The sequence below is a fragment of the Asparagus officinalis genome, chromosome 10 (genome assembly GCF_001876935.1).
Source record: "Asparagus officinalis chromosome 10, Aspof.V1, whole genome shotgun sequence".
Taxonomy (NCBI): domain Eukaryota; kingdom Viridiplantae; phylum Streptophyta; class Magnoliopsida; order Asparagales; family Asparagaceae; genus Asparagus; species Asparagus officinalis.
In genome coordinates, this window is record NC_033803.1 from 13,225,242 (window position 1) to 13,238,014 (window position 12,773).

General features: G+C 39.1%; 3 protein-coding genes across 3 annotated transcripts; all 3 read right to left on the reverse strand.

Moving 5' to 3' along the window:
* Positions 3-988, reverse strand: LOC109826480 (scopoletin glucosyltransferase-like; the record flags this gene model as incomplete). The annotated part of the gene is made up of 1 exon (XM_020393509.1): positions 3-988. A coding segment is annotated over exon 1 (984 nt), but the record flags the coding sequence as incomplete, so codon positions are not given.
* Positions 6,771-10,028, reverse strand: LOC109826481 (serine/threonine-protein phosphatase 7 long form homolog). Its single transcript, XM_020393510.1, has 7 exons — positions 9,087-10,028; positions 8,815-8,985; positions 7,999-8,726; positions 7,837-7,924; positions 7,314-7,760; positions 7,091-7,245; positions 6,771-6,774 (listed from the first exon to the last, which is right to left on the reverse strand). The coding sequence occupies exons 1-7, from the start codon at positions 10,026-10,028 to the stop codon at positions 6,771-6,773; spliced, it is 2,535 nt and encodes an 844-aa protein (XP_020249099.1).
* Positions 10,102-12,669, reverse strand: LOC109826482. The gene has a single exon (XM_020393511.1). The coding sequence runs from the start codon at positions 12,667-12,669 to the stop codon at positions 10,102-10,104; it is 2,568 nt and encodes an 855-aa protein (XP_020249100.1).

Below are 12,773 nucleotides of genomic sequence, written 5' to 3' on the forward strand. Positions count from 1 at the left end.
CCTCCTACTGCTCTATGGTTCAAGATCGCAATCTGTGGTGCCCATCCTCTTATCACCACTCCCTTCCCCTTCACCCTCTCCTCAAAATCCTCAGGCAACCACTCTGCTTCGTTCTGTCTATTGATATCCCTCACAGCCCAGACAAATAATTGGCCCGAGGCCTCAAGCCCCAGTGCAATTTCTCGCAGCTGATCAGCTGAGAATTCATTCAGGCTACCAAAACAAGCATACACAGCTGAATTCTCCTCCTCCTTATCCAACCACGTAATGAGTCCTTCAAGCTCTGGATTGAACTTCTTCCCTCTATCTGCCTTCTCTGCTTCATCTTTGGTCGACAGCGATAGCGGGCCCACGTAGTATGCCCTCCGTCCATTCTTCCGATAGAGCTCTGCATACTCCGGCTCAAGCTCGACAAAACTGTTCACAACCACGCCGTAGCTCCTCTCTACCGACTCCACCATCGCCTGCGTTGAGTATTTCAAACCCAAAGAAACCTCCAATCTCGTCATCTCTATACGGTGAGGTAGGCCTTCGACCGCGAACACCTCAGAATCATCGTTAACTTTCTCGTAAGGAGTGTAGCGCAGGAGGCTTTCATGTACGCAATTGGCAAACGTGCCATGACCGTAGAACACGATTCTAGGCACGTTGAGTGCCGCAGCGGTGTCCGTGGTCCATGTGAACATAAAGTCGGAGACGATGCAGTCTGGGCGGCGAGAGTACAGGAGCTCTTCAATGGGCTTCTGGAGGGAGTAGAAGGCGATGAAGAAGTCGCGGAAGTCAGGGAAGGTGAGAGAGGCAAGGTTCTCGTTGCCGTCGCGTAGGAGGTGCGTGACGGAGTGGGGGAATGGGACAAGGAGGAGCTCAATGGCGGTGGATTGGATCGACGGGCGGACAAGGGGTTCATTGGCAGGGGTGGTGATTATGGTGGCTGAGATGTTTGGGCGGAGGGCGAAGAGCTTGGCCATGTCGACCATGGGGATCATGTGGCCGGCGCTCATTAGAGGGAGGAAGAAGATGCGGAGGGGGCGTTGATCTTCAGTTCCCATTGTGAGCTTGGTAGTGAAGCGATAGAAGAGAGAAATAGAGCACAAGAAGATGCGGAAGGGGCGTTTGATCTTGTCAGTGTCCCATTGTGGCCTTGCGTGTGAGTGAAGCGGGATAATAGGAGAATTTGCAGAGAGGCAGAGTAAATGAGGTAGAGGGGTTGTGTGGTTCTGCTTCTGTAACGTGTGTCGTTCAGAATGGGAACGTGCAATGCTAGAACTTGAAGCAAACACTTGCGGCGTAACCTGTTTAAGACGTTTAGGTACAGCCTGTGTGAGCCGTGGCGTTATCGTGGGTCAGTTATGGGGGAGATTGTTACACGTTAAAAGGATGCATTCAATTTGAATTAAGGATTTCCTCCTCAGACGAAGTTTTCCTTTTCATCTAGCGTTTGGCCGGTGGGTAACTCAGTAGATTAAAACTAGGGGTTTTTGCTTTTAGATCCATTTGTTTGCCCCATTATTTTTGTAACCCATGTATCTATTAGTTATGTATTTTTAGCGCACAATCTCACATTTTGATCTTATTTTTTGAAACCATCTTAATATAAAATAAGTGGTTTTGGTTTTAAAGTAAATACCAAAGGTGATGGGCTTAAAAGATACAATAATAGTACTTGGGTTTAAAAATAAATGGGAGTAAACAAATGGGTCTAAAAGCAAAAACCCCTTAAAACTATTGACAAATTGTGGAAGCTACTGTTGGACGATGACAACGAGAAAAATGATTTGTAGTAGAGTGTCAAATACGTCTTAACCATTCTAAGTAAGGATGCAAAAACCATTTGGAAGATTCTGCTGCCTTGTACTTGCTGGTGGATATGGTTTAGTAGAAATGCACTCATTTTTAAGGATGTACAACCTGATCCTCTACAAACTGCTTCTAATATAGGTAGATATACAACCTTTTGGGCAGGTGCCGCGGATGAGAGATTGGAAAGGAGACTTCGCCGGGCGGCTAAAAGTGTCGGACTCCAGGAGCTTGCAAATAAGAGCGCTGATGCCACTGGGGATTGCCTTCCTCATGCCCTCTAAACTCAGAAGCCACTGGGAAATGTACCTTTTGTCGGTTATCTACTGATGTTCTACCTCATAAAACTAAGTTGTTTTGTTTCTAAGTATGTTTTCTTCCTGAAATTTAGTATGTAAGTATGTATCTTTGTGCTATCTAGTTGAGGTTCCGTTATGGGTCCAGTTTGGTAGGTGACGACACAGGTCCGCTCCTTACCTGCTTCACCCTATGTGGTTCTTCAACTAGTATTGTAGTAGTTATGTTTATTAATAAAATCTTTAATGAGCAGGGCTTTTTACCCTGCTTTTCAGCTCAAAAAAAAAACACATAAGCATAAAAATAATTTTAAATAGAGTTATCTATTTACTCTAACTAATATCCATCTAAATAAAGTTTGGAATGTACCTCAAATGGCAAAACGCTCATTGTGCAAAGAGCGGTATGATGATCAATACCATGCATGCATCTCTATTTTTTTTCTAAAAAATTGTATTAACTTCTTCAACAAATCACACAAAATTAAAATTAAGTACAAATAAATTATCTATCTATTCTAATTAACATCTTTCAAAAATAAGTTGGGGATGCAGCTCAGATGGTAGAGCGCTCTTTGTGTAGAGAGCGGTATCCACTTTTTTCTATTAATTACATTATTAAAATAACTAAAAATAATAAATAAATATTCATCAACATATAACCGTATTAACTTATTCTACAAACAACACATAACTAAATTTATTATAATTATACCATTTAAAAACACATACAAATAAAAATAATTGTAAATAAAGTTACTTATTTACTCTAACTAGATTTTATGCACGTGCAATGCACGTAGTTAAACACTGTGATTAGGTATTTTTGATTTATTTTCTTACTAAAATTTGTTCCTCGGTTACACTTTGATAATTTTTGCTCACTTTATTTTAAATATTTTTGGTTCATTTTGTTATTAACATTTGTTCCTTGATTACACTTTGATTATTTATTTATATGATGTTTGTTTGAATAGGCTACACCTAGTTTAAATTTTTATGTTGATAGTTAAATTATCAAGAGATAAATATAATCTAAAGCCAATTTAAATTTTTATTTTATTTGGATCGGCATGAAACCGAGCTTGACCTGAGGAAGTATAATATTATGAAAGTGAAAACACTTGAAAAAATTACATTATAAAAGGAAGATGAATAATAAAGCCAACGAGCCAAGATGATTGATTTAAAGTTGGCTAAAATGACAGAAAATAGTTAATGAAAAAAATCATAAACTAAATATTAATGGTAACTCTAGTATACTTTTATATGATAAAAGCATCCACATATACATATGAAAGCACTATAAATAGTTTATGAAAATCTCTTCTAAAGGTTCCTAAGTTTACTAAAAAATTAAACTATTCTATAACAATTCACAAAGCATTATCTTTTATTGCTTTCATTTTATTTTTTTATTGAGTCGAGATCAATCCTTCTTCATCTTTATCTTTTTCCTGGGCAATTCTAGAGTAGTGTCTTCATCGTTTACATCGACTGTGATATGAGGCTGGAGCATGTTATCTTTCCTTGGGCTCATTCATTTTTTGTCTTCTCGTCTAAATTCACAAAGAAGTTGAATATATTTTTTATGTTCAACACAAAATTCTAACAATATGGACTTTGATTTTTTCCTATTTCAATAAGAATAAATGTTAATTCCATATATATGAATTTTTTTGTGCTTTTAATTTATTACTTAAATAAGGTTAGAAGATACCACTTTTTTCTCTGCAATGAATTCTTCTGTTGTCCATCCAATAAGAATTTCTGTTGTGTCATAATGTTACATTTGCTGTCTGTGTCATTTTTCATGAGGGTCTGAACTAAAACATTATATTTTTCTTTATTAATTTGATTTAGATTATAATATTAATATTTAATTTTAATATATTTATTTCATGAAGAAGGGATATCACTTAACCTTAGTACTACATCATCAACGATTCTACAACATTTATCATTTGGACACTTATTATTAACATCACTATCCACTTTCTTATTGCAACCTTTGCAAGCATAGAACCACTGCTCAACTGTATTATAAATGGTAGTTATTGTTGGCCTTCTTGTTTTGATGACGTTTAACAAATAATTTATGACTAATGTTGTTTGTCTAGAATTTATGTTTATCTATTTTTTATAGACAAACAACATGTTAGAGGATGGATGGAATTGCGTCACAACGATCATATCCAATGGAGGCTGGCGGAATAGTAGAGTGAAGTAATGCAATTCAAGTTAAAGATCCAAGTTCAAGCTTCATCCACAAAGTGTACCAAGTTAAGCTACATCGAAGATCAAGATCAAAGCTTGGGTAAATTAGTTTAGGTTTATATTATGTGTGTTGGTATTTTAAGCTCAATTATATACACACACATTTTATTGGTTTCCTTTTATATATATATATAGAAAATACATTTCTTGTTTCATACTTATATGCATATATATGATTTCATCAATATCAATTTTATTTAGTTTCATGAAATCATATTTATTGTTTGCAAAATATGAAATTTTGTGAAAATATTGTATTATCAGTTTTTGAACTTAACAATTAATCATATACATCTTTTATTAAGTCTACAAAATTATTTTTTAATATTTATAAATTATAATCAACTAGTGTTAAGCTATTACATTATAGTCTTTTATTAGTTTTTTTACGATTTAGTCTTCTATTAATTAATGATACTTATGTATTTTTGCTGCTCTAACACATTGATAAAATTTTATGCAGTTACTTTAATTTATATAATAACACTACTTTTTAATCTATCATATATTTTTAAATTTTTTATTCATTGACTGGATATTTTTAATCTGTTATTATTATTATTATTTTACCAGCATCAACTTGACTTATTTTAGATTCTAAAATAGAATAGTAAACCTTAAATTATAAGTTATATTTATATATCTTAATAAAAGAATATCAAACAATTACTCTTTTCTTTGCCAAGTTTTAAAGATTTTTATTTTGTGTAATTTTAAACTTTTGAGAGTATTTTGTCTAATTTTTAAAACTTTTTGCTTTTTTTTATAATACTAATGTAGTAAACTGATACCACAGAGCTGTTTTATATATTTTATTAATCTTATTTAAATTATTGAGCTATATATAGTTCATGGGGTATTAGGATAGGATATAACTATTATTAGATAGATTATAATTTAAATTAAATATTTAAAATAGTACATGGTAATTTTGATTATGGAAAGCTTTTGCCAAACTCATGCTTTTAAAGGGAGTATGATTTTTGTTTTCCTTAATTTTTCTTTTTATAATTTTGAGAATGATTTTTGTCTCTTTAATTTGTTTAGTGGATTTTGTAAATATCTCATCCACATTATGTATGTTTGTAGGTCTGCGCTATTCCTGGGTTCGAACTTTAGAGCATACATTATTTATCTCATTAATTTATTTGGTTTTTACATATACACCCTTCATTTTGTAGACATTTATAAATATAGCATTTAATAATTTTATTTAGATTTACATTTCGATTTAAATTGTATCCTTATCTTCATACTATGTAAATCCAATAAGAATTCATCAATTTATCAATTTACTCTTACTTAATGGATTAATATTTGAATTCCAATGATATTTTTATCTACTGAAAGATTTTTCCCGAACTCGTGCTTTTAAAGAGAGTATGATATGATGATTAATATCCATCTAAATAAAGTTTGAGATGTAGCTCAAATGACGGAGCGCTCTTTGTGCAAAGAGCGGTGTAATGATCGATACCCGATATCTCCAAATTTTTTTCCTTAAAAATCATATCAACTTTTTCTACTTATCACACACAATCATAATTTCGTTGTTAATAAATTATGCTCTTCGTGTAGAGAGCGGTAGGAGGATTGATACCTCGCATATCCACTTCTCTTTAAATTTATTGGCGGGTTTTGTGCGACTCCAGAAGTCATTGAGGGTTTATTGATAATTTTTGGGGTTTGGTGTAGTTTATTCTTGTCACAAGGTTATTTTCGTCCAAGAAGGGGGCACATATTCAAACCTTTAATAAATACTGCAATCTGCATCTATTTAAAGGACAAATTTTCAAAACCAACCCTTTTAGACATTTAATTGCAAAAACCGACCCCTTTTAATAATAATTGCAAAAACCGACCTGTTTTCAGCCCAGCGTTGAAAACAGGTCGGTTTTTGTAAAAAAATCTCCGAAACATCACGGGAGTTCAACTCCCGTGAAGTTTATGGAGAAATTAAACTTCACGGGAGTTGAACTCCCGTGAAGCTTAATTTGTGCTTAAAACTCCACGGGAGTTCAACTCCCGTGGAGTTGCAGTCAACAAATCCAGAGAATCGAGTCTCTGGCAAATTGTGACTGCAGCTTCACGGGAGTTCAACTCCCGTGAAGTTGCAGTCCACAATTTTCCAGAGATCGAGTCTCTGGAAATTTGGCACTGCAACTTCACGGGACTTGAAATCCCGTGAAGTTGCAGGTCACCCAGCATGCACAGCTGCTGTGCAGGTTTTGTATATTTACCTGTAAATCCTATATATGTTAATTTATTTGCAAACAACAATATATACATGATTCAACAATGAATTATAACTCATATATATGTCAATTTATTTGCAAACAACAATATATACATGATTCAACCATGAATTAAACACACACGATTATGTATATGAACAACAATTTATCTTCAAAAGTTCAGTATTTGAAAATTCAGGAAAGTTACAAAATTTATCAAAATAAGTTCATATACAACCCAATATAGCTCCCCTCCTTCCTCTCCCCCTGGGTTCCTGCTGATGAGCCGCAACTATCTGAGTATCCGGCTGTGTATGAAGCTGCGAAGTGCCGGCTCCATCGGCATGCGAAGTGCCGGCGTCATCGGCATGCGAAGTGCCGGCGTCATCGGCATGCGAAGTGCTGGCTCCATCGGCATGCGAAGTGCCGGCGTCATCATCACGCGGCCGTCGACGTCGAGTGTACGCCCGTCCAAATGAGCGAGACCTGTCCTCACGGCCTACGAACTCGTCGACGTGAGTCTTATGGAACACCTGCGCTATGCTCTTCTTGATCCTGCTGAGGAGACCTAACGCCACCTGATCCTGAATCTCAGTCACGTGCGCATCAATATCAGCATCAATGCTATCTAAAACACGGACCTGCGTGGTAAACAATTTATTAAGTATCAACTCAATAAAAAATATTATAATTTAGCTTAGAAACTTACGTAATCTCTCTCGTTCATCCCACTAGGGATGTAACTATCTGTCGGTGGGCGTGGCATGTGTCCAGCTAAAGGCTGTGGGTCACGCGTGATCCATCTACGTGTGATACCCCAATACCAACGCATATACGTGGTATAGTCAACAGCTGTGGGCCTCGTATCCTGTATGCAATCCCACCTCTGAACCCACCTGCCTATGTAGTCCGCACGGACTACGGCCCAGTCAGTCCGGTGCGATGTAGGGCGCCGCCGACGATTGATCTGCTCGACAGGATCTGGAATATGCTGAGAGAGTGTAAACTGCCGTAGCACACGGTCCGGTACATGCATCTCTACGATCTCCCAACAGATCAATGGAACTCTGGCTCTCCACAAGTCGGGACTATCTCGGCAGATAGGTGCAAGAGAATGTATATCGAGCTCCGGCGGTGTATAGGGTCTCCACTTGAACTGAAATAAAATAAAACATTTATCAGTATCATACAGAAAAACTATAATATTCATACTTCTTGAGTTTTATATTTACCTGTTCATGCTGGAGGCCATCAAGCTCATTTCGGTAAAACTGACGGTGACGCGTCGCTGATTTGTACTGAGCGTATCGCACGTTATACCTATATGCAGAATAGCGAATATATAAGTACAAATATTCAGGTTACGAATGAAATATGTGTGTGTACAATTATACCTGTATGCCAACGGATACTGCCCCTCTAAGTCACGGTGCATAAGTAAAGTGGGTCGTCCAATATGAATGCGCTCCCATGACCAAATCTGTATCAACGTACAGCATCCCTTGAATTCTTTATTCTGCATCAGAGATACTCTACTCAATTCTCGATACAAATATGCCAACACCGCACTGCCCCACGATAGTGCCCCGCATACACCAAAATCCTCCAGCAGTGGCAGCCATCGTGCATGTACGAGAGTCTTGCTCGCATCAGGAAATAGTACGCACCCTATCATGTGCAATATGTATGCACGAGCATGAAACTGGAGCGTCTCATCAGAGGCATCCTCTGGTATGTCGCCCTGAAATGTCTGACGAAGCCACGATAGCTTCATCGCACCACTCCTCAAGTCGGGAACCTGTCCAAGTAGCCGGGCACATACCTCCGGCCAACTATGATCGTCGGTGCCCGTAACTACCGGTCCATCAATCCGGAGCCCAAGTATGACGGCCACGTCCTGTAAAGTGATCGTGCACTCCCCTATATGCATGTGAAAGGTGTTGGTCTCTGGCCTCCACCTCTCAATCAAAGCAGTGATAAGCGGCCAATCAAGCCTGATATAACGAATCGTCGAACACGGTCGAAAACCGGCCTGAGCGATCAAAGCTAGTACCCTCTCATCCTCTATGACCCATGCCGAATGACTATGGGAATGCTCGATCATCGTGTACTCTGGTACGGGCTGCACATAAAACGAGAATCAGTTTTAAGTATATTCATTAAAAAATTACATTAATCGAAGAAATATATATCTAATTTATTCGTATTACCTCTCCCGAACCAATATGGTCTGAACAATGACTCGCCTGAAGGTACAAAACGTCGGGATTCTCCGGTCCCGGATCCATAATGAATAGACCTGTGATTAAAATATGAGCATATATACAGAGTGCATGGGTGGCGGGAAATGTCGTTGGAGTGCTCTTGGAATTCCTTTCATCCTATCGGATATGAATGTAATATGCCGCGTCCCCACACTAGGGATATGATATCTAATGCATGCAAAAAACCAAGCCCAATTCTCTGTATTTTCAACATCAACCACTGCGAATGCTAAAGGAAACAACCCGCCATCCGCGTCAACTCCGGTTGCAACAAGCAAAACGCCTTTGTATTTACCATATAAGTGAGTTCCATCAATGCTAAGAAGAGGACGGCAATGACGAAACCCCTCAATACAGGGCCCAAATGCCCAAAATACACCGGTGAACCGCCGTTCTCCGCCATCAACGGGGTCCGAAGATACTTCGTAGACAGTCCCCGGATTTTCTCTTTTGAGTGCTTCAAGATAATGAGGTAAGATCTCATACGATTTATCCCAATCCCCGAATATTTTTATCATCGCCTTCCTCCTAGCATTCCAACACTTGTGATATGATACATCCAAGTTGGTGGCTTTATGCACTAAAAGACGGATATCTTTCGGCCTTAGATCAAGATCCTCCCTCAGATGCGGTAAAATCAATCGATATATAAAAGAAGAGGACGCATTCTTGTTATTCATCTCTAATCGAGGATTGCTACAAGTGTGGAGTCCATTGTATGCCGTGATTTTGAATTGCCCACCTACTCTTGAACCCGAGCGTGAATTAAGCTTCCACGGACACCTCGCATTGCCGTCGTGGTGTCCACTATTATCTTCGACATCGTCATCTTTGCGATAGAAACAAACCACATTATAGCTTGTAGTATTATTTTTGGTTGGCCTGAACTTCACATTTTTTGCAATGGAATACGTGCGAATAGCATGGATCAATTTCTCCTTACTCTCGTAAAGATCTCCCTTGATGAATGAGAAGTCCTCGGCCTGTGTATCAACACCGCTATTAGTGCCAATAGGAACACTTTCCATCGCGGAGTTATCAATCCATTCATCTCCTTGAAGTTCATCGGGCGGCGGATCCTCTAAGCCGACATACTCATTATTAACATAAGCCCCGTCGATGTGTTGGATTTCCCCGTCATCACGATCTATCACGGTCATGCTATTAATTTGTAATCCCTCCTCTTCATCATCATTCTCGGATTCAACACTTGCATTATCTACATAATACAAATCAACGCCTAATACTAACTGGACACCTATTTTTGTTGTGACCCGGTTGATCACATCTACTGCACTTATTTCTCCTCCTAGCTCCTTCACGTCCGTCATCCATACTATTTCTAATACGCACGGAACGAGGGCGCCCCGCCGATCTTTTATACAGTGGAGGTAATATCCGTGGCCCATCTTGTGTCCAATGTCGACTATCGTATGGTGGACGAAAACACTCTTTGTAGGTTTGTTGATAGTTGTATGCAGAATACCAAGCGTCGACAAATTCATAATGTGAAATGCGAGCACCACCCTGTAGGTCGGAGCAAGCTGCTACAACATGTGAACAAGGAATCAATTGTAGTTGCGGTACATTGCAAGTGCACGTACAAGTGTGATCCACCAACATATTGACTTTGTAAGAGCGATTTTCTCTATGGGTTATTCCCTCGAGCACCTCCCATTCATTAAAACTGTATCGTACAACCTGAAAGGACCGAGCTTGTACAATCCGAGCCGCTAGCATTTCATCAACATTCGGTGTTAGCTGGGAGCGCATATTTTCACCAAGTTCTCGACGTCGAACAAAGAATTTATTAAGCCTGTAAAAAGTTTTAGCAACTAGTGCCTGTATTGGCATGCCGCGTGCTCCCTTGAGCACGCCATTGAAGCTCTCAGACGCGTTCGTAGTCATCATACAGAACCGTCGACCGCCATCCTCACATAAAGCCCACTTATCAACATTGTTTGGACCCAAACTAGTTTCGATCCAATCATGTGCGGCTCGTGAAGTGAACTTGATCCTCTCTCGTATTTGTTCATAAACATATTTTTCTGTTGCACAACCGACTTGCCAAAGTAAGTCTTGAACCTGAGCGTTTCCATACTTCTTCTTGAAATTGTCTCTAATATGTCGCAAGCAATAGCGATGTGCATGTGGTGGCGGGAAATGTCGTTGGAGTGCTCTTGGAATTCCTTTCATCCTATCGGATATGAATGTAATCTGCCGCGTCCCCACACTAGGGATATGATATCTAATGCATGCAAAAAGCCAAGCCCAATTCTCTGTATTTTCAACATCAACCACTGCGAATGCTAAAGGAAACAACCCGCCATCCGCGTCAACTCCGGTTGCAACAAGCAAAACGCCTTTGTATTTACCATATAAGTGAGTTCCATCAATGCTAAGAAGAGGACGGCAATGACGAAACCCCTCAATACAGGGCCCAAATGCCCAAAATACACCGGTGAACCGCCGTTCTCCGCCATCAACGGGGTCCGAAGATACTTCGTAGACAGTCCCCGGATTTTCTCTTTTGAGTGCTTCAAGATAATGAGGTAAGATCTCATACGATTTATCCCAATCCCCGAATATTTTTATCATCGCCTTCCTCCTAGCATTCCAACACTTGTGATATGATACATCCAAGTTGGTGGCTTTATGCACTAAAAGACGGATATCTTTCGGCCTTAGATCAAGATCCTCCCTCAGATGCGGTAAAATCAATCGATATATAAAAGAAGAGGACGCATTCTTGTTATTCATCTCTAATCGAGGATTGCTACAAGTGTGGAGTCCATTGTATGCCGTGATTTTGAATTGCCCACCTACTCTTGAACCCGAGCGTGAATTAAGCTTCCACGGACACCTCGCATTGCCGTCGTGGTGTCCACTATTATCTTCGACATCGTCATCTTTGCGATAGAAACAAACCACATTATAGCTTGATGTATTATTTTTGGTTGGCCTGAACTTCACATTTTTTGCAATGGAATACGTGCGAATAGCATGGATCAATTTATCCTTACTCTCGTAAAGATCTCCCTTGATGAATGAGAAGTCCTCGGCCTGTGTATCAACACCGCTATTAGTGCCAATATGAACACTTTCCATCGCGGAGTTATCAATCCATTCATCTCCTTGAAGTTCATCGGGCGGCGGATCCTCTAAGCCGACATACTCATTATTAACATAAGCCCCGTCGATGTGTTGGTTTTCCCCGTCATCACGATCTATCAAGGTCATGCTATTAATTTGTAATCCCTCCTCTTCATCATTCTCGGATTCAACACTTGCATTATCTTCTTGAATTCCCGTGTTAGTATCGAAAGCATTCGAAGTGCCCACGAACGAAGGACCGCTCATGTATTGTGATTGTGTCCAACATTCATCTTGTTGAGGAGATAAAAAGCCTACAGAATCAACTTCAGGATCCTCCAACATGCGGGAATACATTCCTTCGTAGTTCAACGATTTGCCCAAATCTCTCTGATGTTTTTCAATGAACAATTCGACCGAACGCTTCTCGTCGTGTAAGACATGAATGAGACCCATATCGTAGTCACTTGATATTTGAATGTCACTTGTTCTGTTCTCCACAACAGGATAATTGCAAACCACACTGAGGTGATACTCACGTGAGTTAGTTAATGTAAGTTTGTGTAATTCATTAACCAAATCATCGAAAGTACACGATTTTGTTATGAACAACGGTCTCGTCGTGCCTCCTTCATAAACGGGCATATTATTCTCGAGGTAATTAATCTTCCCATCATAAGAACAGAGAATTACAATTCGATCATTCATCGTTACCTCTGAAGAGTGAAAAATTCAATATCAATATTACACGAAAAGCCAAATAAATATTGATTGTTACTAATTTTTACATTTAGGTAGTAACTCTAATTTCC